Raw genomic sequence first — 27683 nt, forward strand, 5'->3', positions numbered from 1 at the left:
AAGTTGATAAGCTCTGTTTAACCCATTATATGAAAAGTGTAGGCCCAACAAAACCTGGCAAGATACTTCTATCCACCTTGATTGACAAGCGGGGCAAGGATAGTGTTAACCAGGGGACCAGCTAAAATGCCCATGGTAACTCTGGAGGAGCTGCAGAAATCCAGGGACAATCTGTCAACAGGACTATTGTTGGTGGTTCACTCCACAGAGCTGACCTTAACGGAGGAGTGGCAGGAATCGAAGGGGACACAGCAAACATGGAAGCAGGTGCTCTGGTCTGATGAGACCAAAATCCTTTTTTTGCCTATATGCAAAGCTCTATGTGTGGAGAAAAAACTAAAATTGCACAATACCCTGAGAGCACCAAATGCACTGGAAAGCCTGGTGGTGGCAGCATCACGCTGTGTAGAGGCATTTCTTCAGCAGACACAGGAACAGTGCTTGATGAGAAGATGGATGGAGCTAAATTCAGGGAAATCTTAAAACGAGACAACTTTGTCTAACAACACCTGTTAGAGGCTGCTAAAGACTTGAGACCAGGGTGAAGGTTTTCCTTCTAGCCCCAAAATGATCCAAAACACAGCCAGAGCTACAAGGCAATAGTTTAGAATATATTATATTCAAGTGTCGGCATGGCCCAGTCAAAGTCCAGCCCTACATCTGTGGAAAGCTTTAAAGATTGTTTTTCAAAGAGACTCTATATAAAATGAACCTCCTGGCTGTGAAAAGCTGCTAGAGACATTACCCAAAAGGACTTGTGGATATAATTGCTGGTTTAACAAAGTACTGACCCTGTAAGTATTGAGCTGAAAACAAATGCACACCCCATTCTTCAGATTTGTACTGAAAAATGTTTAGACATATTTTTCCTTTCACTTCACAATAATGCACATAAATTTACTGACCACATAACACCCAATAAAATCCCGTTTGACGTTTTTGGTGTCAACATCACAACATAAGAAGTTCAAGGAGGATGAATACTTTTGCAAGAGACTGAAGGCTTTCTTTGAGAAACTATCTCTCTCTCTCTCTCTCTCTCTCTCTCTCTCTCTCTCTCTCTCTCTCTCTCTCTCTCTCTCTCTCTCTCTCTCTCTCTCTCTCTCTCTCTCTCTCTCTCTCTCTCTCTCTCTCTCTCTCTCTCTCTCTCTCTATATATATATATATATATATATATATATATATTTACACACTTATATACTACAAATCAAAAGTTTGGACTCACCTTCACATTCGATGGTTTGAATTTTCATTACTACCTTTGAGAATTCCATCAAGACAGTTGGAAAACCATTTCAGGTAACTAACCACATGAAGCTCATCGGGAGAAGGCCAAGGGTGACCAAAGCAGTAATCAAAACAAAATACACAAGATGGTTTTGTTTGAGTTGTGAGTTTCAAACCAGCAACCTTTGGGGCCTCTCCAAGATGCAAATGCCTGGCTCTCTAACCACCAAGCCACCACTCTCACAAAAACCAACCAATAGATGCTTCAGATGGAAAGGTTGGTAAAGTTGAAGTAGGTTTAACCTTAAACTGCTGATTATTCCACTAAGACGGTTTCAAAGAGCACCTAAAAGCAACATTCAGTGAGTGTCAGCACAGTGTCATGTAGTCACTCAGTATTTATTGCTGGAAATTAAATAACTCCATAGGATTTTAGTTACAATCCCTGCAGGGAAATGGCTGGCATTCTGCAGCAGCACTTCAGTCAGTCAGTTTATGTGCACAGAGCAGACACCATAAAAAAAGAAACCAGGTTAAGCATAATGATAAACACATTTAGCCCTAAAGCTTAGTGAACCAACAGTAGGGTTCTTGAGGGCTGGAGGACATTTGAGAAAATCCATTTTCTCTAAATTTGAAGGCGCTTCTCTGGGGCTCCACGTCCTGAGTCGGGATTGCTTTTTAAACAAATAAACAAAAAAAAAAAAAAAAAAACAGATGGTGGATGACTTCTAATGCTGCCGCGTGCATACAAAGATACAGGGAAGCCCACAACTTCTGCAGATGAGCACATTGTCATGAAAGTTTGTAGTTGTCCAATTTTGTAAACACCCAGGACGCTGACATCTGCATAGGCTTCTGGTGCAGATGATACAGCAACACACTACAGTCCTTTAGTCTTGACCGATGAGGAAGTTGAGGAACGAGCTGCTGAAGACGTTTTAAGAGGAACTATAAGGCGACGTGTTCGCTCTGTTGCTGCAGCTGAGCAGGACACATCATGGATAAACAGTAGATAAAAGGACGCACGGTAACAAGCTGCTCACCAAAGAAAAATACAATCATTAGCTGGATTTAAACGAAGCAGCCAGTCTATTTGGTTTGCTCCCGAAAAGTGTGCATACGGTCTTTTGTTCAGGAACCAACAAGCGACTAAAAGGACGAAGCAGAGTTGATTCCAGTGCGGGTGAACGGAGAACTGAAGGGAATAAGGAATAAGGTTCACTACTGGGTCAGGTTTGGCCGGCGTGTGTAGCATCAGTCCTCGAATAAAGGTTTATTCACTTCCCTTTGGACAGGATAACATCCCTGCAGACAGCAGTAGTGCACAAGAGGAATCTTTTAGGAAGACTAAACATAGTTTATTACAGAGAGTTAAAAACATGCTGCTCTTTTTTCCTTTATAGAGAGGCTGAGCTGCTATGAATGCCAGTGGTACATGATAGCATGCCCTCTCTACAACCAATCACTCATCTGAAACAATTTATGGAACGCTTTCAGTGTATTCACGTCTCACTCGACTGCTACACTGGATTTATCATCATCATCATCATCAGCTTAAGGTAAGCTGAAATTCAAGGTAAAAATTGATTTTTGCATTCACTGCAAATGTATATTAATAAAGTACTGGGAATAAATTCAATGATTTCCACCCAATCATCTTATAAGATTAGTGTTAAAGTAGTAGTTCGATGATGATGATCTCCCTTTGTGAATTGTTTTAGTAGGAGGAAGACATTACTAGCTCCTGTCATCGCACAACGAATACAAGCTACTCGACTTGTGCAAATCATACAAACAGCACTCTGCTCTCGGTCTTTGGTCCGGCTGATCCACGGTGGGAAACGAAAGCTTTGCAGCAGGGAGAGTCTTCTGTTCGGCCTCGGTGTCAGCGGGTACAGGAAGATCATCAGGCCCGTCAGTCCGTAACAGGGCCGTAAAAGATTCCCCAGTGGCATAAAATCGATTAAAAGAAAACATGCTAAGTGACATCAGCCGACTAGCCATCAACCCAGGACACAACTCTTGTCCACATGTAAACACATGCAGTTTGTAAAATGTCAGCTTCTTACAGGAAGTTCTGCTGAACGTGAGAACAAGAGGAGGCCTCTTTGCTTCCTGTTCACAGTGCAGGGGCTCCGCTCTGCCGGCCAGGCGTTACAGGAAGCAGCTTAGCCTTAATGTTCGCCTGTGCATCCTTAACATGGAGGTGATGGCGGTAGTTGTGAGAGAGGCTGAGGTCGAACGGCGGTGACGGTGGGTGTCGGGGGGGGGGTCACACATGAGGATCCCCCGAAGGAGCAGAGCCATTGGCTTTGCTCTTGTTTTTGTTACTCTTACTCCTGCGGACCAGCATGCGGCTAAGCGTGGCGGTCCTGCTGGCCCGCTCCACTGCAGCCGGAGACTCCAGGTAAACCAGGTCATTGTGCGACTGGCTCATCCCCGGCTCTTTGCGCTGGTGACGACGCCGGAAGAAGAGCTTGGCGCTCTTGTGCAGGAAGCTCCCTGCAGGGAAAAAGGGGGAAAGGAAACAACTTAGCACGGCCTGAGGTAAGAACCTGTTCAAAATAATAACACCTGGAATCTGAAGGAGCAAATCAAAGAAACCAAACGGGAGCTATGGTGGTACAGGATACGTGTTAGTTGGAGGTTTTAATGAAATCTAGAATGGATGATTTGGAGAAAATGATTCTAGATATTAGTCTAAAGTGGTTGAATAATCACCAGCTAATACACACAAGCTGTACCATCAAACAGCACAAGTCTACAAGCATGTTTCCTTCCTTTCTGCCTGCAAGTGCTCTGGATCCCCGCTGCGTGTGGATGCGTTAACATTTTACAGCAGACTCATAAGTCAATGAACAACAGACAGAACAATATGAACAGGCTGAATATTATACTGTAAAGCCAGTGAGCCTCATTATCAAAGACTGGTGTGGATTTTGGCGCAGAAATGACTGTTGGAGCAAATCCACGCCTGATTCATGAAACTGGGAGTAGACTGGCCAATCAGAGGGGCCATAATAAATCTGGTGGCTGGAAACAATCTTCCTTTAAAAATCCTGTTTATCCTGTTTCTTCATAGCTACATCCCACACACAGTTTGTGACAGGCATGAATGAAAATAGAAATTATGGGAGTTCCTCCTGACAGCCACGTTAGGGGTGGATGAGCTCCTGCCTCCATGTGACACGCCTCCAATCCCTTCTCTTCATCGTACATCACAGCATTAAATCAAACTTCTCCTGTTCTCCACAATGTTGTGCAGAACCTCCCGGGTCAAAGCGACAGTCTACACCAGTCTACACTTCCTGGGCTTGTGAAGCAGAGTTCCTGCAGGAGATCCAGGGCAGGCCGTGGGCTCCTTAACCGCTCCCCAATTATGGCTCCGCTGTGGCCCACCTTTAAATCCACGCTTCCCCGATCTCCTGCTGAAATGTCTTGTTGTCCAAAAACTCCTCTAAATACAGTTTGGGATTCCGGCATAACCCTATAATGAGATGCCTGAAAGGACTTAATCCACCTAATGTCCACTGATCTCTCCATCAAATCCGTTTGATCCAGAAAAACCTTGCTTCTTGGAGCATGTGAACATCCAGAGATGCTAATCAAGATTTTTTTTATTTGGTGGAAATTGAATACTGTCACAGAGTCCAGAATAATGCAATAACATTACTGATCTCAGTCTCAGCTTTCCCACAATTCTTTGCCCTGTTACTGCAAATCGTCTCTGAAATCTTCAAACTAAATTCTGAACCATAAACATCAAAGCTGATCACATGAAACCTACTAAGAACAATTTTTCATTATTGTGAACTAATAATTCACAGACACACACCGACTGCCTCTGCTGCACAGCAGGTCTACACTGATCTGAGACCAGACGGTGGATTTAAGAGCATCTTGTGCTCACATGTGAATAGATGCAAAACGACGCACTTGGTTTAGCCATGCTCTCATTTGATGAATGAGGACCATTGTCTTTTACTTCTGTAGGAGTCAGCTCTGTCCCGTGTGATTAGGCAAAAAATAGGAACTATACTAGTCAGCCCCATCATATTCCTAAATTCTAATGATACTAGCAAGACTACACACACTAGGTGATACGGTGATACTACAAGCTCATGAAGTAACTTACTCATCAGGACAAAAAGTCTGCTTAGCACTGCTCTCCTCTAAGATGGCAGTGGAGAAAGTTCAAAAAGGTTCACATAACAGGAGGAAAGGGGAGAAAGGAACAAAGAAAACAGTCTGCATCACTCTGCATGAAAACAAGCAAAAGGATCAACCTGAGCACAAACAGCACTGAAGGTCTTATTAGCGGTCATCCACCTGCTCAGGGCAGCTAAACACTGGCTAGGCAGGTGGAAAGTCTCTTCTGGTGTCCAACCGTGTACGTGAGACATAAAGGGATGTTTTTACTCAACTGGCAGAACACAGTTTGTGCTGAGTTTGCAGAAGCAGCCACAGAACGGCTTTGTCATCTGACGGCCTGACGAACAGTCTGTTGTTTTCACACCATGATATTTACATTTCTGACATATTACAGCTTTCTGAATAAAGACAAACAGGCCGCTCTAGGGTTTAAAATGTTCTCTAGGAGGAAAGTCAGCGTGCCTGGCATAAATGGAACTATCAGCTGGTAATCATTTTGCTTTTTAATAACCTATCAGGCAAACCCAGTTTTACTACGGAGCTGTGTAACACAGCCTGCGCCTCCTGGTCCTAATCCAAATAATGAACAACTGGTCATAAGACGCAGGCTGCTAAAGGCTCCTCCACAGAAACAACAAATAAAATGATTTGACAATCTGACAAATTATGCTTAAACGTTAGCTTGGATACCACTGTTACTTATTTTGAGAGTCTTTTGTGGAAAAAAAAAGTTTCTTTGTGATGAGGTGCATTTGGAAGTGTGTAAAACCAAAAAACATATTCTAAAAATTAGTCTTATTTAAAGACAAAAGGAGACATGTAGTAAATTATTTTAGTTGGGTTTATCTTTACAGCTACTGTGGTCACTTAGCCTGAGGAGACAGTTCTGTAACCAGGTCCCGTTTTGAGAAAATCATTATTTTTTATTTACATATTTATATCTATGAACTGGCTACACAATGAATGAAGGTGCTTCTCTAGTAAAATTGAAAGGGAGGATTTCATAATGAGATTGTCTCATTTATGTTAAAATTAACTTTGTAATTCCTGTGGTTAGTAACATCAGCTAGTTGCCTAGGACTAAGCGGCTGAACAGGTTTAATGATGACCTCTGCATGACCTCTTCGCTCTCATCAAACAATAAAACATTTCTATAACCATCCTAAGCGTGGTTTGTAAATGCCCTGTGGGATTCTCACCTCTGCTTTTCTTACAGCTCGCCTCAGAAACACACATGGACAGCGATGTGTTGTCTAGTGCTTCTTCAGTTTGATTCTCCCAGTCTTGTGGAGGCCGACCGACGCCGCTGGGACCTTGGTGGGGCTCAGAGCCCTCAGGAGGACTGCTGGTACCTGATGCCACTGCTGTGGTCACGTCCTGGCTGGAGCTGCTCTCTGACATGGAGGCATCCATCTGTGCCGCATAGCCCGCCATCAGAGCAAGTTCATCATCCTGAGACAAGGGCGTCTGAAGGAGGAGGCAGATTGTCATTTTTAAAACTGGATTTAAGCAACCGCTCAGCCTTTTGTGGCTTCGGTCAGTAGCAAAAGCCAAACACTGATCACACTTTGACTTCCAGGAGATTTGTACCTTTTTTCCAACCATACAACAACAAAACCCCAAATGGACAGCTTCAACGGATTAAATACAAAAGGGTGAAAAGGAGAAGTGGGCTCCCACAGCTCATCCTTACTTTGGCGATGCCTGAGATGATGATGGTGCTCTTCTTAACCGGCGATTTGAGCTTCTGCTTGGCAGACTGGTGGAGCTGTCTGATTGCAGCTTCAGCCACGGGGTCTGTTCCATTGAGCATGAGCAGCTCCGTGTCAGAGGAGGATAAGGCCTTACTCACTGTGCCCCCCAGTAAGGAGACCTGCTCTGAAACTCTGCGTTCAGCTAGCTTGGCCTTGCTGTCAACCGTCTTCAGGGCAGGATCTGAGGAGACAGAAGTTATTGTGTTGTACAACTGCAAATAATATAATACCAACATATACAATGATCAGGGGTGGTCTACTGACATTGATGCAGATGTACAGATTTAACCCAGCATCAATGCACATCAAACTTAAGAAACAAAGTCCAGACTAAATAAAGTCCAGACTGAATAAAAAAGTCAGTAGAAAACTGCAACACAGGGAAATGCTGGAGATTAAAACAAGTCAGTGTGATTTCTATTTGCTGGGAACTCTGGTTACTGAAGAGGTTCTTAAAGAATGGCTGATGTGGACGGATGTACAGACAGCTGCACTGAGACAGCACTGAGTGCTATAGGAGGATAGATTTATGGAAGCATGGATTAATGGACGAATAGATGAAGGTGGAAGGAATCACTGAGGAATAGTTACATGGATGCATGCATGGACTATTGGGTTAGAATAGATGGATGAAACATTTCTTCCTTGTAAACTTTCCTCTTACTTGCTGCTAAATCACCAGAATGCCCCCACCCTGGGACAATAAATTACATTTCTATTGTATTCTATGAAGGTAAGCAACAGAAGACGGACATCTTTTCCAGCTATTAAATTCATATAAAACTGTCTGATAAAGCTAACAATGCTAAACAATGTATGATGTAAAAATTGTGATGTAAACTAAAATACATTTAATCATACGGATAGGTTAAGCACGTGAATAAGAAGAATATTGTATCCTTTATCTGGCACCAGTAATGTTATTTTCCATGTAACCACATATAATAGGGTGGGTTTATAAGCCTGGAGGTTGGGTGGGGGGTGGGATCTGGAGGAGGGGAGGGGGTCTGCAGTATGGCCCCCACGTTGAAGACCTCTGGTTTGTGTGGATAGACTGTGGTGATGGATGGATGGCGGTTAAGGTTCGATAATCCTGCTGTACTCTAACCAACGCTTATTACTCTCTCTTTTTAAAATGTTATTTTTTAATGACAATGGGAAATATTTCTTCTCTTTGACTTTTTGGACAACAATAAATAATTAGCACTTTGACTTCCAGGGTTTTACCAGTGTTGTTGAGAGGGAGCTGTCGCCCTGGCTTGCTCTTCACAGCGGTGATGGTGGTGACCACGGTGCCACAAGGCATGACAGTACGGTCCATCTCCACCCTCTTACTGGCAGCTGGAGTCGGAGGTTGCCAGGACCTCACCTCACTGGGCTCTAGATAGGTAAACTAGGAGATAAAACAGTCAGCTTATTGTATTCACTACAGAGACAACACACATTGATGCAGGTTTGGTGGCCTTACCTCAGTAGTAAGTGATCCAGTCACTGCGTCTTTGGTCTTAAGTGCAAATGTTTGCTGTCCTTTGGGCTGCTTCCTCACAAGATCGAGAGGCACATACACCTGACCTAGCACAGCATCTGAACATGCAGGAGAACCATATTGTAGTGCCTACTCCACAACAATGCCTGTAGCGTTACGGTCAGACGACGTATCAATGTGCAGAACGTAACACCAGGAGTTCCCTTACCCTCTGGAGGTCGGCCATCATTTAGCAACTGAACACAGAGCTCTTTGGACCGTCCGTTCAACTCACTGGTAAAAAAAGACAAACGTCAGTTTAGTTTGTGTCTTTACACATAAAAGTAAGCTCTCTAAGCAGTGATGGTGAGCAGCTGTTGTCAAACCCACAAGACAAACGGCTGGTCCCAGGTAGGATTGGTTGTGTTCTTCAAAACAGAGGTGCTGAACCTCTGCGGGGGATCGTCCAGCTGCAGAACGCACAGAGGATTCAGGCTGCCTGGAGACACACAAAGAAGCCGCTCGGCTCAGCCACTTTCAGACACACAGAGTGGAAAAGAGAGCCACTCTTCTCAGGGAGTTCATTTACAAATCTTGAGGCAAAGAGAAGTGCGAATATAAAACCAGGAACTAGATTAGAAGAGCCTCTGAGAAAGTACCTTTAATAGGAAGTATAAAATAAAGATAATCTAAAATATCTGGGAATTAAAATTATTTTAATCAAATCCTAAAAGGCCAGTCCAGCGTTAGATGTCGTGTCACGCTGCTAGAACAACACCGCCTCATCACTTCTGTGACGTTGAGCTCTCCACCATGAATCATTTAGCTCATAGTGCCAGCCGTCCTCCGTACACATGGGACTCCTACATCCTGCTCCGTCCTGCTACACTGGGTGGGGTGGTGCTGATGTGGCTGTTAAATGACCGTCACACAATGCAAACAACGTTTAGCAGGCCAGAGAACACCTCCTCCCTGCTCCGCTGCCCTCCTACCAGAGCAGAGTAAACTCTACCTGGGCTGATAAGAAAGTGGCCCTTCTTGGAAAAAGCTGGTTCAGGTTTGTGGGTCTGCATCCTGTTGAAAGATTTAATTTGCTTCCTTCCGCTTGATTCGGGAAACATTTCCTTCTTAAATGGATCAGAGCGCTGTGCAACACGGTGAGATTAACATCTTAATGGGCTATGAGTTCTTGGTATCACAAAGGTGAACCTATTTGAGCGCCGTCAACTCACCATGGCAACGTGAGCTGAAGTAAACCCGCTCTACAACATGCTTTGAGTTGCTCGCTCTAAACCATGACAATCACGCTGAAAAGGGTCAATTATTTTTAAGTTTTTCAGGTTTTATTTACTCAAAATATATTATTCCGTTTTCTCACGTCGTTTTGTTCACAAAATAGAGTTATTTTAAAAAGGGAGTCTAGAATTTTTACAATGAGGTCACAAAAAGTAGCCACCGACCATCTTGGAGAGGGAACAAGTGTTATAAACAGGTAGGCTGATGGGGTGGTTCTCCAACAATATGTGAAGTCTAGCTGTTGGACTAGACCCACACAAGAAGCTGCACTGCAGCTGGCCTTAATTCAGCGTCTGCCCTCACAGTTCAAAGCCTCCACTGAGATTTATTTGAAAATGTAAGAGCATGAGCAGAGACAACATTTCAACAGGCTTGAGCTTTGAAAACCAGCTGAGGTGTGTGATTTATCAGTAGCTTTAGACCTAGATGGAGCCTAAGCACTGGTCTGATGTCTAAAAAACAATAAACCACCATTCCTTGAAGAAATACGGCAGTAATGGTAACGAGGACTGACCTGAAATGATGTGTGGCGTTGTGCTCAATCATGTAAATCCTGCTGTTTCAGACATGCTACTTGATGACACCCAGACCTTATTTGTCTTGATAATTCCTATGTGAACTTTTATTGCTTCGTGATTAGAACTGCTAAACGATCAAATGTTTCATCTCATCTGTGTGTCACAGTTTAGGACAGATCAGAAACGTACTGTGATTTTACTTTGAAAGACATTTCCGAGGCATCTCTCCAGTGGTGTCTGTTTATCGCTCTGCTCTGCACGTCTGCCAGAGCGACAGACAGGAAGCTAACTGATGTGGTCATGTCACCGTCTGAACAGCAGGTGCAGATCTGCCTGAAATGATTATTCTATGAATGTCTTAGTGCGCTTACTATGGCAGAGAAGTAAACTAGTGTATTTATTGAGCCACAACACAAACCACTGTAGTTCCTCAGATCTGCAGCGGTTAAAGCTTGTGAAATCATGTTCACATCTGCATCACCTCCTGATTTACATACAGTAAAACTGGAGAAAGAAAGACCAAAACAAAGTAGTTTAGACTTTCAAATAAGAATGGTTGATGCTAATAAAGCAGATAGTAACAGGAAATTTTATAGAACCACACAAACCGGGTAGAGCTAGGCTGTGAAAGACTCTGAAGAGTTGGAAAGAAAATCTAAAATCTGTCCATCAAACTGGAGAAGAAGGTCCAGGTCAGAGCTGGCACTCCTCAGGACACGTGTCTGATGCTTATTACAACTACACCCTGACTCAACCAGCACAAAGGAAACAACTGATTATTACCATCAAAGGGACTACATATGTTGACACTGGTTGTTTTGCTTTTTTTATACAAAGTGTAATTATGTAATTATCCAAAATAGAAGGTTAACGTTTGAAAGGTTGTGATGAAAAGTCTTTCAGACTACTCATTTTACACAGTGGTGGCGCTAATTTTCTTCTCAACTTTCTGTAACTTGTCCACAGTACTGGTTTTCTGCCGGAGTTGTTCCACCTAAACTACGTTATGTTTACTCGTCACACCTGTAGCCTGAGCAGGAGTGCAGTCTGCTGTTTGTGTGAAGCATCTCTGGATGAATCCGGCTGATTCTGCTCTACTGAACATGCTTTATAGAGCACAACCATGCAGCTTTGTAGCGTTGCAGCCTACCTGCAGCATCTTCCTCCTGAGTGAGTGTGACCCGGGTGTTTTTCACAAGCAGCTTCCAGTCGTGGGCACGGGGGGGCTTTGGAGGCGACATTACTTTGCTATACGCTTCCTGTCGGAAGAAACAAGTAATGGAAAACTATTTACAGACAACAGTGACCCAAGCTGCCAGCAGAGTTCTCTGACAACCACATATAAAGGTCAGCAGAGGTCCTGCTGATTCACATTTGTACACTTCATATCAGAACTTCCACTGAAGCTGCTGCATCATTTGCCTTTATAACCGCAGAAGTAGTTTAATGACATTGGCAGACAGAACCCTGAGCTGGAAGATGTGAAATAGATGTAAAATACAGGAAGATGAAATGTATGTGATTAGAACAGCGTCCTAGGCTGTGTTTTAACCAGAAAGGCCTTCGTCAGAACCGCTGTGTGTTTAGCTGGTGCTCTCACCAGTGCCTGGTCATGCTGACTCCCAGACACGTCACTACAGAGCGTGATGACTGGTGCAGCATCAATCAGATGAACTTAGTGAAAAGAAGCAGATACATTCTGTCTTTCTTTTGCTGATGTATCCTCCGTTAGAAAGTGCTTCGCTCCATTAACCCCACACAAGCTTAGAAACAGCTTCTTCCCCAGAGCTGTTAGGACGATCGCCCCCTGATGGGAGACAGCAGTCCAGCGCTTTAACCCCCCCCCCCCACACTGTTACCAGCCTGTCATACGTCACAATCACCTTAATGTTACGGCCTACTGTACACTATCATCTCTGAATATCTAAATGCACATTTCTGTGAACGAAGCCTCAATAAGCATTCTACTACCTCATTGTCTTTATCTGTGAGTTTACTGAAGGCTAAAAAAAATGTAACCCTTGTTCATTGCCTGTTTGTCAGGTTTTTATTGCCTTCATTCTGTGTAATGTGAACCGGAGCGGCCAAAGAGAAAGTTTGCCATGGCGACAAATAAAATATTCTGATTCTGACATCCATTCCCTTTAAAGGCATTCAAACCACTAAAGCTTTTTCACATTTTTATCAAATTAAATCACAAACTTAAATTTCTTTTCTTTCTTTTAGGATTTTATACAACATGCCAACACACAATAGTGTCATTTGTGAAGTTGACAGGAAATAAAAGAATTTTCTAGAAATAAAAATCTGAAAAGTGCGGCCTGCGTTTGTATGAACCCCTCTGAATCTAATGTAGTGCAACAATTTGCCCTCAGAAGTCACCTAATTAGTAAAACAGAAGTGAAGTTTCAAGCAGGGCTAAGTGATAAACAATGGCTCATTTTTCTAAAAACCAAAACAACGTGGAACAGCTGCAAACCCACCAACTAAACTGACGGGTTGGACAAGAAGAGCGGCAACCAGAGGAGAACCAACCCAGCTCAGATTACAGAATCTGTCAGCAGGACACTTTAGTTGCTGACAAATTGGACTTTCATGAAAGAAAAGCAGTTAAATGTTGAGTTTGCCACGAGTCCTCAGGGGAACGCTGCAGACATGCGGTCGAAGGATCTCTGGTTAGGTGAGGCCAAGATCTATTTTCTATCCTCTATCCAAAGCCCCACGTGGAAAACTAACACTGCATTCAGCCTGAACACCGTCTCCACCGTGAAACCTGCTGCTGGCAGCATCATGCTGTGGGAATCAGGTCAGAGTTGGTGGGAAATTTAGTTCAATGGAGTCAGATGCAAGGTAAACCTAGAGGAAAAGATTTTATAGGCTTCAAGACACTTCAGACCTGCTGGACAGGACAACAATCCTCAGCCTACAGCTAACAGCTGCAATGGGACCGTTTTGATCCATCGGCCTGGGTGTGCAACGCTGGAAGAGACGTCGCTGGCTAAAGATTTAAAGAGGTATGAATACTTTTGCTACAAACTGATGAAGTAAACAATAAACTAAAAACATGTTTCATTAAACTAGGTCCTAGTCATTTTGTACTTTCCCCCAATGATTCGACCAATAGTTAACCTAAATTTGTGACACCATGAGTTCCTCAGAAATAAACTACCTAAAAACGATATGATCCCCATCATGTTTGGATGAGGCATTCAGATCCTAGCCTTTGTAGTTAAAGCACAGTGCAACACAAAAACCAAAGAGCAGCAAAGAGCACGTAGAATGAGAGATGAGTGCTGGTCTCACCTTGCGCTCTGAGGCCTGAGCAGACCTGCAGCTCAGCAGCACAGAGGGACGAGTCACACACACCAGCTGCCTCAGACGCTCCTTCACGGCGGCCGCACCGCCAGCGCTGCCGGCGCCCTGACGGAGGGATGGCGGTGAGACGTCACTAACATTCAGACCCCGTCTGCCTTCAGCTCAAACATAACATCCTCTTTTCTACCTCTCGTTGATTGTTAATACATGAGCAACTTACTGTCCTGTCTCTGAATAAAAATATGTCACAGTCAAACTCATCTTGCTGATCATCCATTGTGAAAAATAAACATTGTAACAAAGATTGCAGGACCATTTCTTTCATTAATCTGGGTAGTAGCGGCCAGTTCCCCCTCAGATTTACCTGTGTGAGGACGGGGGTGACGTGCAGCCCCTCAGCGTCCAGGCAGGACACCTCCCAGCTCACTTTGATCTCATCCTGGACTTCCTGCATACGTAGCTGAAGCTGAGGAGTAGACAGAAATCAAGGTTTATATCAGACACAAGTCTCACAGCTTCTTCTGATGCCAAAAAAGTGTTAAAACTGGCAGAATTTTTTATTTTTTTTCCACAAACTTTACAGCTTCGGTCTGTATTATGAAGATGCGCTGCTTCTAAGAAGCTACACAGAATGAGCGGATAACAGCTCAAACTGGCCAAGTTCATCCAAACCATCCTAATCAGAAAAACCAACGGGCAGAACGCATTCTTTAAAGGGAGCGCTGCTCATCTGTCTTTAAAAGGCCTTCACAGGCTGCTAGGAAAGCCGCGCCCAAATCAACCATTAATGGGATCATCTGCAGAAAAGACCTGCAGAAAAGGGTTGAGTGGCTGTGAGGAAAGCTGCCGGTCCAGCAAACGTCTGTAAGGCTCCCAAAGACGATTCAATGATGCATCCCGTGGGATTTTGAACCTCGTACAGGACTTGAAGGTGTCACACTGTGCTCGGCGGATAACTTCAAACTTTGATAGGAACTCCTGCCACACTGCAACGTGGAAAAGACGCCAGAGAGCACAATTTGCTGCTGCCTCAGAGGACGGTCAGGCAGACAGCAAGCCGCAGGACTTCCTGGCCAAACACTGACAAGAGGGAGAGGAGGGGGCGTGGTACAAGCCAGGGGCGTAGAGCATCAGCTCAGAAGGGAGACATATTTCTCACTAGTCTTTTGAGTGATTTATCAGCCTTTAGTTTTAGCTGCCAGACTCTGGTTGAATTGCACAGCGTCCCTCGAACATCTTCAGGGTATGTACGTATTTAGTGCCAAATGAAACGCCTCCTCCCTGACTCAGCTCTTTCTATTGTGGCAATACAATTTTCTTTTGAATGTGTGGAGAGCCACCATGAACACAACTTCTGTGCTTAAACAAAGCAGGACTGACCAGGTTTACCCCTTGCATGAACTAACTTGCAAGGGATGCAACACAGGTAACCACGTTAGCGTTCCTGTTAACTAGTTTAATATGACATTGACTTGTCCTCATCTAGCTGACGTCTGCATTCACCAGAATCACTCAACCTACAGCATGATGTGACGTGTTTTTGCTTTTCTGAATCAGGCTGGTTTGCTGAACATGATTCAGACACAAACCGTGCAGCACTGCCCAGCAGCATGTGTTCGCTCAGGTTGCGTTTAAAGACGACTCAGGAAAAGCACGTTACCACATGTTAACGACGGATAAAAGGGTTTTATTTTTTTTATTTTATTTATTTATTTTTTTAAAGGGTTTTAAGTGCTGACAAAAGTGCTGGGGACAGAGGGCAGAGACACGGGACGTGAGGGGGACATGTCCCCCGTGTGGCCCGCCCATGGTACCAGCAGGATGGGCATTAGGCGACTAAAATCAAACGTCTGCTCCAGGACCAACCATTTTGCACCCACAGGTCCTGACACAACTTGGGATTTGTCGAGGCTCATCTTTGGTCGCCCATTCATTCCAGCTCTTTACCAGAGAATGAATATGAAGGATTGCTGTTTATTAATTGCACAGGGTTGAGGGACAGGGGTTGCTACTAAGGCAGAGCTGATCCAGGAAAGGCAGCAGGAAGGTGTGAGTCCTCCTGCAACACAGTGAGGTGAAGGGTTTCGGATGCTGGTCTGGCGTCAAGAGGGGCAACAAAGAAGCCACTTCTCTCCAAGAGAAACGTTGAGGGCAAACTGACCTAATGCAGGAAGGAGCAGGAGTGTGCAGGAGAGGACTGGGATAAAGGCATTCTCTCTGATAAAGCCCCGCTTGGGAACTCGTGGTTATACTACCCTGTCCTGTTGGTAGGGAAGCATCCTGAGCGTTTGTTCCCATTTTTACCTAATAGCACTAAGAACGTTGTCAAAATATCCCTTAAGAGCAATTTAGCTCAATGCTGTAGGAGCAATGTGGTGATCATCCCCTGAGCAGCGATAAAACAGGGACTGGTCACCCTCAGTCAGCATTCTGCCCATAAGCCAATATCCAGAAGGCCTTGAAAAATAAAAGCCTTGAGTTTTCAAATAAAAAAACAAAGTCCAGTAAACCATAAAAAATGTCACAAGAGATTTAACAACACAGAAGCTGTAAAGTCTATGAAAAGCAACCCTTTTGCCAATCCCAGGTTGATAGAGCCCTGGCTGTGGAGAGGAAATGACAAGGATGCTAAATATTACTAAACATACCACTGTAGCCAGTGGACTAAAATATTTCAGTTTTCAAGACTAGAATCACAAGAAATCCTTTTATTGAAGTTAGAGTGGTTCTAAAATTGCTGTTCAGGTCTGTTATTGATGGCTGAAAGTGCTGCTCTGATTAATATCTTTGTTTTGTTTAATGGACGCGGATTCGTTTCCATCTTTTGAAAACTCTTCAGCATGTTTTATTTCTCCTAAATGCCGCACGGGACACGTGTTTCTCCCAGACCAGCGGCGATCTAAACACCTGCTCTGTGTTTGCGTCTGCGGAAAGAAAGGAAGGAGGAAAGAGGAATAAAAAAAGAAGAAACACGGGGGAATCCTGCCCCAACAGGCCTGGATTCCAGCGTAGGACTGATCAGAGACCATGTGACACCAAACAAAGGCCTTATCAGGAATATGTTAATGGATCAAGAAATAAAACATCCCAGCCTATGATGGATCGCTTTGTATAAATAACTGACAATAACACTGTTAATTACAACTGTGGCAGAACTGTAAGCAATCAAGGGGGAAGAGCCTGTTTTCACAATAACAACGTGAGATTAGTTATTTCTAGACGGGTGACATCATCATGAAGAGGATTCTTCCAGAGAAGAAGACTTCCTCAGAAACCGTGTGTAAGAGGAGTTAGTGCAAGGCAGAGCAACAAGCCATGCTGCAAAACAATCATTAGAGATAACCTAGTAGCTCCAAAGCCTGGAGGGAGGCAGAGCAGCATCAGTCACCTAGTAGAAAACATTACTGCATCAGCCGCTAGACTCCTGCTGGGACTTAGACGAACGCTGGAGGACGAACCATGAAATTAACCCCCCCGCCCACCCCCTTTTCAGGGGGGAGAAGATAATAAACAGGCTGAAAGAGCTTTAACTGCACACAAAGAAATGCACTATATTAAAGAGACTTTACACACAATCATATAGATCTGGCTCCCCTCTTCTGGGAAGGCTCTCCAGAACGTTAAGGTCAGATTTTATGGGACCACTGGACCCTTTTCCCCCCAGGAGAACATTTGAGAACATTTGAACATGAAGTCCTGGCTAACAGTCTGTCCTGGTCCATTCCCATGGTGCTCTGTGGGGATGAGGTCAGAGTTCAGTGCAGGTCAGGCAGGTTTATCCACACCCAGCCTGGTTTGGAGCACCGTCGCCCGGTCCTGTCCGGACAGCTGCTACGAAACGGGGAAATGTGACATTCTCAGTGTCTTCATAAAGAGCTCCTTTCACTGGAATTGAGAGGCCAAGGCCAGCCAGGACACATCATGATCCCCTCTGGCTAACTTCTTACTCGGTGCAATGCAGTCAACCAAGACGGGGTTTTCTGACAGAGCAGCTTCATGTTGTCCCCGCAGAGGCCGGGTCTCCGCTGCTCCAGTCCACGCACGATTGGAGGAAAAGAGCCGACGGGGCAGCATCCTACTCTGACTCCAGGGCTGAACTCCCTGAGCTGCTGGGAGCGACCCGTCCTGTCATCAGGGATTGTATCTGCAGGCCTGTGAGCTGGATTTTACACACCAGTGGCCATACACCCGCATGACTTGGCTGGGTGCGGGTGAAAGCCATGGGACTCATTTTCCTATAAGCGAGGTCTAAGGCAGTCAGATTACTGGTACCAAGGCGGGCAGAGCTTTTACAACGTTTGTTTTCCTCTTTTCCCCTCTCCCAGCTGTTTGTAAGAGAGGGCCAGGGTGTTGCCCCTCCCCCACCTGTTGCTGTGGGATGTATGTGTGTGCTTTGGGTTTAAATTGTTGACTCCATGTCATCATCCCTGAGGATGCACACACAGCAGCATGGCAGACTAGACTGCACTTATGTTGTGGTTGCTAGTTAACAGGACCCAATGACTGACCCGTGTTTAAAATGGGTTTAATTCTTCTTTACTACACAGAGCATACGGTCTGCTCGGTCACGCCCTTTATGATTAGTGAGGGCTTAAAAGCTTCCTGCTGTGAAGTACTACACGTATTTCCATCTTAAAGATGAATCTTACACTGGGAGGAAGCATGTGCCGAGGCTCTTCCTCCTCACATGCTGCAGGCCATGTGATGCTGCTGTACGGCGATGGCAGACGAAGTACACACGGCCTTCTACAGCTCACCTAGCAGGATCGTTTAGTCCACACACGGCTCAGGCCTTCTGTCCTACATACCCCGACCCTCATTACGCGCTAAGCTGAGAGTATTCTAGCCTGGATCGCTGTCACACAGAAGCGCCCGTCTGGAAACATTTAACAAGCCTTTGACTTTTCCAGGCTAATCCAAAGCAGTGGGAGCGATAAAGAGACGAGAGACGTCCTTTGTTGCCCTGGAACAACGGTGGATCCGCGACCAAAACAAAAACAACCCGCCGGGTTTCCTGGCTTCAGGCTGCCAGTCTTTCACCCCTGCTCTATTAAAAGCACAATGAGCTTTGGATGGTGACAAGCACCTTAGCGCTCTAAAAATAGCTACGCACAATTGGGTTACCTCGTGTTGTCGGTTACTCTACATCAGTGAAGACTTAAAGACTGAACAGGATGAAAGCTTAACAGGGATTAATGTGGAGGACTGCCCAATATGAATCCAACACCTTCTAAGTCCTGCTCTAGCCAGAGACTGGACAGGAGCACTGGAAAATAACTCAAACATCTAATATTGTTCTAACAGATCACCACAATCAGCTAAGAAATACAAGGCCTCAACAGTATTTAGGGTCATAACTGCAGATTCATCGATCCTGTAATGTAACATAATCGGAGCGGGACTTCCTTCCAGGATATGGGCCTGGTATGGATGTTTAATGAGGTCTGTGGGACACGGGCCAGGCAGAGAAAGAACCTCAAACCATTTAATCTAATGCTGCTGCTCAGCCCATCATATTCAATAAACTCTCCCATTAAACTAAACAACGGGGACAGAGACGTAAATCTGCGCTCGCTGGCCTCGCCGTTAAGGCAGAAAAATGGGCAGATTTCTCTGAACCTGCAGCTTGATGGATGCAGAGCATTTACCTGCAGCTCTACTGGAGCGATACGCGCCGTGTATTTACGTGGATCTGCTGCGGCCGTGGACGCGGCGCTGAGGGAGAACTGAAGCTTCTCCCCGACCACACGGCAGGAGGCGGCCTGTAGTTGGGAAGAAAAAGCGAAAGCAGTTTTAACTCAGGAGGGGAACTACAGTCACACAATTTAGACAGGAAGGAACGAAAACGAGAGCTATAAACATAAAAGGACTCTTGATTTTGTCAACAACTAGTTCATTAAGCCTCAGGGCCACTCCTGAAAATGTCCTGTTGGGGGCCTTTGACATATACATTAGCGATCAGTAGAAATAGAAATTAGCTCCACACCCTCCGACAGAGAAGTGGTCAAACATCCAATAGAATATTACTTTGCATGGGGGAGGGGCAGCAGCTTAGGAACCATTAATCAAATGCTTTATAGACATTTGAGCCTGTATGCATGGCTGTGACTCGATAAATTCAAATGGGTTTTAAAAACAAAGTTGTAAGGTGCAAAGTCATTCCCCTCTGAAAAGAGAACAGTTCAGATGCAGAACGACATTTATACCCATGTGGAGAGTAAGTAAGTCAACTCCTGAGCAGAGCTGGAACCGTCTCATGAAACATTCGACTGAAGCAGACGGGGGGGGGGAAAAAAGGCAGCTTGTTTTGGCTGAGGCGGTTTAAATCAGATTAATCATATCACGGCGCGTACTCCTACCTCAACAGGAACAGTGTAACTCTACAGAGCGGGGCTGGGAAGTGTTTTGACTTGTGCAAAATGTTCAATTGTAGTCTACAAAGTCAGACAATACCATTTATATCCAAATAGTCTGGCGCTGGGTCAGCCGAGCCGCTGCAGCTGCAGAGCTGTGGTCCTCTGGGTAATTCTACTCTCTTGCAGCACAGCCACACCTTTGTTATCAGCCCTGGTTTGAGAGCGGCACGGCGAAATGCAAACTCACGGCTTCGTCTCGTTGCGACACTGTCAGCGCATTTCTCTTACGCAGCAGCGTGATCAAGGACATTTTCTCTGAACTGATTTGCCTGTCAGATGTAGAAGTCTCTATACTTCTACATCTTTTTCCAAATGGGTATTATTTTCTGTGTTTCATTTTTTATTTTTTACAAATTTGCACCTGCTTATAGCCTTACAGAGCCATGTTATATTACTGTTATATTAGTAAAGACGCATCCAAATACCAGAATACAGTCCACTTGAATTAAACTCGTTCAGAGCCGCAAACGTTGCCTGGCCTTTTGAAAAAAGACAAGTTATAATTTTTGTTAAAAGAAACATGTTGTCATCTTTAAAGAAATGCCTTTTTATGTCTATTTTGAAGTTTAAAAAAAGAGGATGGATGGGATGTTGATATTTGTGGATAATGATGTAAAAGAAAATTATTGTTTCCAACATAATGAAAAAACATTGATTTAAAATCAAATATTACTGGCTCTTTTAGCATCATTCTGATGCGAAAATCAAAAGCAATTATTACAAGATAAAAACTGCTAAAACCTGCATTTATTATCATTATCACATTTAAATAGCATAATAAAAATAGAATTTGTAGCCAAAGTTATTAGGAGCCACAGGTTGCAGACCCCTGGAAGCACTAAGCTGTGATGTCAGGTGCTCATCTTGCCAGACCCCGACGCTGAAACATCACAGACTTCCATGTTTGAAGAGCACCAAAAGAACACGGCCTGAAATGGGGAACCTAATCTACCTGTTTTGGGTTACTGCCACACAAAGAGGAAATATAAACATCCCGGTGAGTCACAACGTCACAGCCTTCGTTTCAGTCTCATGCTGCTAATAACTACAGTCCTCTGGTAGAAAGGTACAACAACCCCTAAAATAAATGTAGCCTCATATTGCAGCAGCAGAGTCACGCACCAAACAGGTCAGGGATTTCAACCGTTTAATCTCAGGACATTTCTTCGGTGAGGAAACTCGTCCCATGTTGAGAAACACCAATAAGTGTTGACACCGCTGCTGTTGTGTACAAGCCTCCTTCACCAGTGGGACAGCACTCAGTGGAGGCAAACTAAATTTTATAAAGCTGTATACAAAAGCCACGGGGTCGTTTATCAGCTCTCCTTGCAAATTCTACCAAAAACTACCGTTCTTCTCTTCAGCTCAGCGTACAGCTTCTCTGGTCTGAGATAAACTAAGGTTGGTTTCAAGGGTTAGGGCTGGCCAATATATTGAGATTTTAAGAGAATATATATATATATATATATATATATATATATATATATATATATATATATATATATATATATATACATACATACATATATATATATATATATATATATATATATATATATATATATATATATATATATATATATACACACATATATATATATATATTCTCTTAAAATCTCAATATATTGGCCAGCCCTAACCCTTGAAACCAACCTTAGTATTTATATATATTTTATATATATATATATATATATATATATATATATATATATATATATATATATATATATATATATATATATATATATATATATATATATATATAATTAATTTTTTTCAAGCGATATAAAATGAGACTATATCATTTATATCGAGGTGGTCTATGTTGCATTAGAATTATATTTTTATGTATTCCAGCAGGTTATTTTTCAGCCGTTTCTCATATTTACCTACAGCTGTTTGGTAAAAAATGTGCATGTCAGTCATTTGGGATAAAGCTTCGATTCAGAGACGCCTTTTCATAATTACTTTAGGAAAAGAAAAATATATTGCGATAAATATTGGATATCGGCATTCAGCCTTTTTAAAAAAAATATCAAGATTTTATTTTTGGTCCATATCGCCCAGCCCTACCATGGGTGTCAACAAATGTGGTCAGCAATGTAGCTCTGACCTGGGGGCGTGGGGCAGGTGGGCTGCAGCAACAGATCTATTGGGGCCCTTTGAATTGTGGGGTAGGGGACTGGATGGATGGAGCTTCCTTCCAACCCACACCTTAAAATCCCACGTCTGGGAGGTTAGCATGGCAGGTTATGGTGCGAGTACATTCCTGCCCCCGCGCTCCTCCCTGACGCAGCGCGGCTATATAAGCTTCTTAAACACACGAATGTGCCGCTCACAGCAGGTGGGTGAAAATAAGCCTCTGTTTATTAAACTCTGCACATTCAACAACAGGGCAGCGGCTACACATCACGTCGCCGCTCACAAAGAAAGGGCTGAGTTTGCACAGGGAAGCACTGCAAAGCAGATGGTGCCAGGAACACAACGAGCAGCCCATCCCTATCTGACCCCTCGGAAAAAATAAAAGCTGCCGGGTTTGGTTTCCAAGCATTGTGGAGAATGGTTGGCACAAAACCCGCACGACAGATAAGAGCAGGAGTAACGTTTCACGAAGGGATTTTCTTCCCCCTGCGGAGGTGTGCGTTCATTCATAGTACATAAGAGTCTTCTGCAGCAGCAACAACAACCACACCACCGCACGCTTCAATGTATTTAACTGGCTTATTACGAGACAGATGAACACATAGTAGTGTATAATCATGTAGTAAAAGGAAACGTGGTTATGTGTTGTATTTTTTTACAAATATAAACTGTGGCATGTACTTTTATTCATATAACTCCTTTATACTGAAACCCTGAAAATAAAATCCAGCACAAACAGCTGAGATCAAAAGTCTTTAGTTAATAGAATCCACCTGTATGCAGTTTTAGAGACACACCCTAAAACAAATGCACGCCACACTTTTTAGATTTCGAGAACGCACCATTTTTCCTTCCACTTATGCACCACTCTGTGTTGACCTGTCAAACAAATGCCATTAAAACACACTTGAAGCAAATGGTTGAGACGTAACAACACCATCATGGCTGCAAAGGGTATTAATACACCTGGGAGCCACTGCATGTCCTCCTTATATGAAAATTAGCAGCTGTAAAATGTAGATGAATGGGGGGGGGGATGCCTGCACCGCAGCAGGCAGGCTGATGAGTCAGTGCTGGTCTGCTGCAATCTGAAGTTAGTTGGTAGTGGCAGAGAAAGGAAGGCCAGACTGAGGAGGGCTACCTTGTTGGTGGCGGACTTCTGGAAGCTGGACACCTGGCTGACAGCGAGCTCCGGCGCCTGGAGGCCATCTTCTTCAAACGTCAACAGGGGAGCGCCCTGAGGAGAAACAAGGCAGGGCGGCTGAAAGCAGAAAGCTCACTGCACGTCTGGGGTTATGAGCAAATGATCAAGGCTTTCCGGGCTGCGCCAGCATGTGTTCAGACTTGACAATTCCAAGAAACCAGGAAAAAAAATAATAATAAATGACTCAATGCAAAATTAATTTAGCCAGAATTCTGGGGTGTGATCTATGCTCCCACATGAGAGCATGTTGGGGCGTTTTTGCACGCCAGCCATATAAGGCATCATGTCGCCCGGCGCCCAGCTGACGGGTCAGCGGCCATGACACTCACCCCTCGCCTGGTCGCCTCTTCATTCAGAGCCCTGCACCAGGCTCCCCTCCACTGACTTTTCCAGCTTCTCTGTGACAGCGCCCATCCCAGCAGAGCCGCCGCTTCCTCCTCCGCCGCATTGTCCCCGGCTGCTGCCGCCGCCGCCGCTCTCCGCCTGCTTCCTATGAGCCCGGGATGGAAATACTGCACGAAGTACAGAGCCAGGGTGACCAGGGATGCGATGAACAGGGTCACCATGCACAGCCACTGCGGGTCCTCCAAACCCAAATAGGAACGGGAACTTTCCAGCTGGGACATTCTTTGCGAAAATTCAAGTCACAGCCTAAAATCGCGCCTGCTCTGGGTCAGCTTCCGACCGCCTCATCCTAGCGATTTGGTTAAGGGACAAAATCACGAAGGACAATCGTCCTTATCAGATAACAGCGGCGATATGCAAATTCTGCCCCGTGTGTTGTTATTCATGCTGAACTACGACGGTCCGGGTCCACGCAGCCTGCCCCTCTCTGGATGAGAGCTGAATGCTGCCCTGAGTTAAACCACCCCGCTGGCTGCCGCTCGCTCTCCTTCCTACTTACAGTCCCGTTAGCTTCGCTGGCTAACCGCCGCGACCGTTTGCTCAACCAGCGATTCCCAGAACAGCGGAGAGAGCCGCCAAAAGTTTTCCCGAAGCGTGTTATTCCCAAAGCGCTGGCCTGTACTCCGCTGGCCCGCAGTCAGGTATGGAGCAAGAGTCCCGGTAAAACATCCTGAAGTGGAGAGGGTTCAGCCCGTCCCGCTGGACTTCGGCTCGCGCCTCTCTCTGATCTGACTGTACAAAGTTATGGAGACCGATATGTGGCACACAAACTGTAACTCCCACAATGCAACGCGCAAGGGGCTCGCCTTCATCCGCTACTCAAAGCAAAGCGAAACTGGCTCCTATATCGGCGCTGGTAGCCCTAGCTGTGAATTGGACGCTTTTATTATTAGGGTCGAGTTTTAGTACCACGACCACACACGCAGACGGAGGTAAAATTCAAGTTTCACGTTCCAAAAATTGTCTGTTTTGAGCTACTCGACTTTCCGTAGCTAACCTTGACGTCATCAAAGACACTGAAGTTAGCGTCCTACTTGGACCACCTGACCAGGCCAGATTCCCTATAGTCATCACCCACTGTAGGCAGCGTTTGTCACTTATAAAACAAGATTATATGGTCATAGTTTTACCACGTTTAAAGTGTTAAAATTTGCTATTTACTTTTGTATTTTTATTAATGAAATAAAAAAAATAATAATCTAAAGCTACTTATCCAGATTCTATTATCGTTTCTATTGTCACTGCAAATTTGTTGGTCCCAAAATTACACCACTACATAAAATATTTAAGGACACCCTGGACAAAATGTGAACAGGTCTTCTTCAAAATCTAATGTACCTAAATACAGAAATCTAAACTAAACAAGCATTGCCAAAAATGCATATAGTATTTAATATTTCCATGAGAGGTGGTTCTAGACAGGGGCCAACAGGGGCCAGTGCCCCTGTTGAACTGGTCCTGGCCCTGTTATGACCCCTGTGCTAAAGACATGATATAAAATAAATGTATTACGATGATGTATGCTGACAAAGATGCCATTACTGATTCGTCATTTGGACCAATTGTATTTTTCACCTTGCAGTTTTACTCAAACTCAACAATAACTAAAAAATTAAGCTGCTTCACGTTTAGCTTCAGCCATATTGAGATAGGATCAGGGGTCTGCAATCTGCAACTGCAGAACCACAATTGGCTCTTTGACTCACTTAATATATTAAACAATGAAATATTCACCTGCTTAGTTCCCCCCCCCCCCCGTAATCTTTTGTTGTGTGCCACCATGAAAAAACACTGGCCCCACACTGCCCAGTGTAGAACCGCCACTGCTGAAAACTGTGGAACATAAGCTAAAACGGGAAAAAATATGGGTTTAATGCTTTTTCTGCCATTTAGACCAGTGATCCAAAATCTGTGGTTCACAGGGATTGAGGTGTTTGAGGTTCCTCACTATTGCTACAGACCCACATGCTTAGTAATTTAATAATAATAATAATAATAATAATAATAATAATAATAATAATAATTATTATTATTATTATTATTATTATTATTATTATTATTATTATAAATTATGTTCTTGCAGTGAGTCCTGCAATTTAATACAGGTTTTTGCTTCTTCTTTTTTTTTATACCTCTTTAAAATTATGCAGTTTGGGTGTGTGAAATAACCTGGTCCAGGTATGACTTGTCTCAAAATCTGTTTAAATGTTAAACTAGAACTGGTGAAATGTAGTCCATTTCCGGGGCGGCCCCTGTTGTGGAAGAGTTACGGTGGAAGCTACAAACTCAACGCCAACTTCAGCGACATACGTACTGGTGTAGTTAGCAAATGTCCAACTAGCTGGGCTTTGCTCGTGTTTTTCTCGCCCTCCCGGTTCACAATCCCCATCTAGGAATGGGGTTTACTGAATAGAACTCCCTAATCGGCATTTTACTGAACGGCGTGAAACAGCGAGGAAGTCTCCGCCCCTTTCCTCGAGGTAAACAACATATATCTCCGTCATCCAAGCGTCGGGGCCACCGGTGAGGGACTCTGCCCGTCTTGGTCGCCTGCAAATGGAAACAGGCCACGTCTGAGGATGAATTGTCGCTCGGAGGTTCTGGAGGTGACGGTGGAGGCCCGGCAGGTGGAGGAGGCCATGTTAGCCTTACTGCACACTATTCTGCTGCACCGGAGCACGGGCAAGTTTCACTACAAGAAGGAGGGCACCTACTCCATCGGCACCGTGGGCACGCAGGACATCGACTGCGACTTCATCGACTTCACCTTCGTCAGGGTGTCCTCGGAGGAGCTGGACAGGGTGATCAGGAAAGCGGTGTCTGAATTCAAGGTGATGCGTGATTGTGGGCTGTCTGTCGTGTGCGTGGAGGCCAGCGAGTGCTGATTGTGATGAGCGAGCTGTCTGCTTTTGCCCGCAGGATGCTTTGAGCAGCGACGGCATGGGCCAGATCTCCCTGGAGTTCTACCAGAAGAAGAAGTCCCGCTGGCCCTTCTCCGACGAGTGCATCCCCTGGGAGGTGTGGAGCATCAAAGTCAACATGGTCAACCTGGCCAATGAGCAGGAGAGGCAGATCTGCAGGGAGAAAGTGGGCGAAAAGCTGGGGGAGAAGGTGATCAACGTGGTGGAGGTCATAAACCGCCACGAGTACCTGCCCAAGATGCCCACGCAGTCGGAGGTGGACAATGTTTTTGACACCAGTCTTAAAGATGTCCAGCCATACCTGTACAAAATCACTTACCAGATCACCGACTCGCTCGGCACCTCTGTGAGCACCACCATGAGGAGGCTGATAAAAGACACCTTGGCCCTGTGAGGATCCTCTCAGCTGATCCCAGTCTAGTCATGGTTGCTAACATGTTGCTGTCTAGAGACATGTCAGCTCTTCTTTATTTGTGATTCTGTGTTGCTTCTGTTAACATTTCCATGAGGTATTTCTTGTTTCGAGGATTTGTTTGCGTTAGAATAGGAACAAGACCGTACGTTGGTTAACGTATGTAAATAGTGTCAAGTTTTCAAATAAAGGATCCCCCATTGTCTTTCTGATCACACTTTGTCTGGAGACTGAAACAGAAAGCCTGATTTCTATTGCCAAAGATAAAAGCTGACGTTGGAGAACAGATTTCCTCATCGATGTTAAAAAAAAAAAATCTTCCTCTGTGTGCATTTTTCATGGTGAGTGTGACCTTTCACGTGGGTCAGAACAGGATTTCCAGTATTTTTCCAAACCAAAGCTAACACATCCTAAGTTCACCCCCGGTTTCCAGTCAGAAAGTGTCACGGAGGC

At 44.5% G+C, this 27683-nt stretch overlaps 2 protein-coding genes across 3 annotated transcripts; one reads left to right on the forward strand and one right to left on the reverse strand.

Annotated features, from left to right (window-relative positions):
* Window positions 1-1607: 1607 nt before the first annotated feature.
* On the reverse strand, window positions 1608-25568 carry LOC105928122 (C2 domain-containing protein 2). Of its 2 annotated transcripts, XM_012865241.3 has the most exons (14): window positions 23822-25568; window positions 23430-23525; window positions 19379-19492; window positions 14095-14196; window positions 13719-13835; window positions 11566-11674; window positions 8992-9100; window positions 8831-8895; window positions 8605-8720; window positions 8364-8529; window positions 7076-7317; window positions 6582-6849; window positions 5366-5402; window positions 3519-3732 (listed from the first exon to the last, which is right to left on the reverse strand). In XM_012865241.3, exons 1-14 carry the CDS (start codon window positions 24116-24118, stop codon window positions 3648-3650), a joined length of 1923 nt encoding a protein of 640 aa, XP_012720695.2. In that variant the 5' UTR covers window positions 24119-25568; the 3' UTR covers window positions 3519-3647. The 2 variants fall into 2 exon arrangements, with proteins under 2 accessions (XP_012720694.2, XP_012720695.2); XM_012865240.3 differs by lacking the exon at window positions 5366-5402 and having other exon boundaries at window positions 1608-3732; window positions 23822-25565.
* Window positions 25569-26168: 600 nt separating this feature from the next.
* Window positions 26169-27442, forward strand: atg101 (autophagy related 101). The gene is made up of 2 exons (XM_021317898.2): window positions 26169-26728; window positions 26817-27442. Exons 1-2 carry the CDS (start codon window positions 26477-26479, stop codon window positions 27210-27212), a joined length of 648 nt encoding a protein of 215 aa, XP_021173573.2. The 5' UTR covers window positions 26169-26476; the 3' UTR covers window positions 27213-27442.
* The last annotated feature ends 241 nt before the right edge of the window (window positions 27443-27683 follow it).

The sequence above is a fragment of the Fundulus heteroclitus genome, chromosome 11 (assembly GCF_011125445.2).
Source record: "Fundulus heteroclitus isolate FHET01 chromosome 11, MU-UCD_Fhet_4.1, whole genome shotgun sequence".
Taxonomy (NCBI): domain Eukaryota; kingdom Metazoa; phylum Chordata; class Actinopteri; order Cyprinodontiformes; family Fundulidae; genus Fundulus; species Fundulus heteroclitus.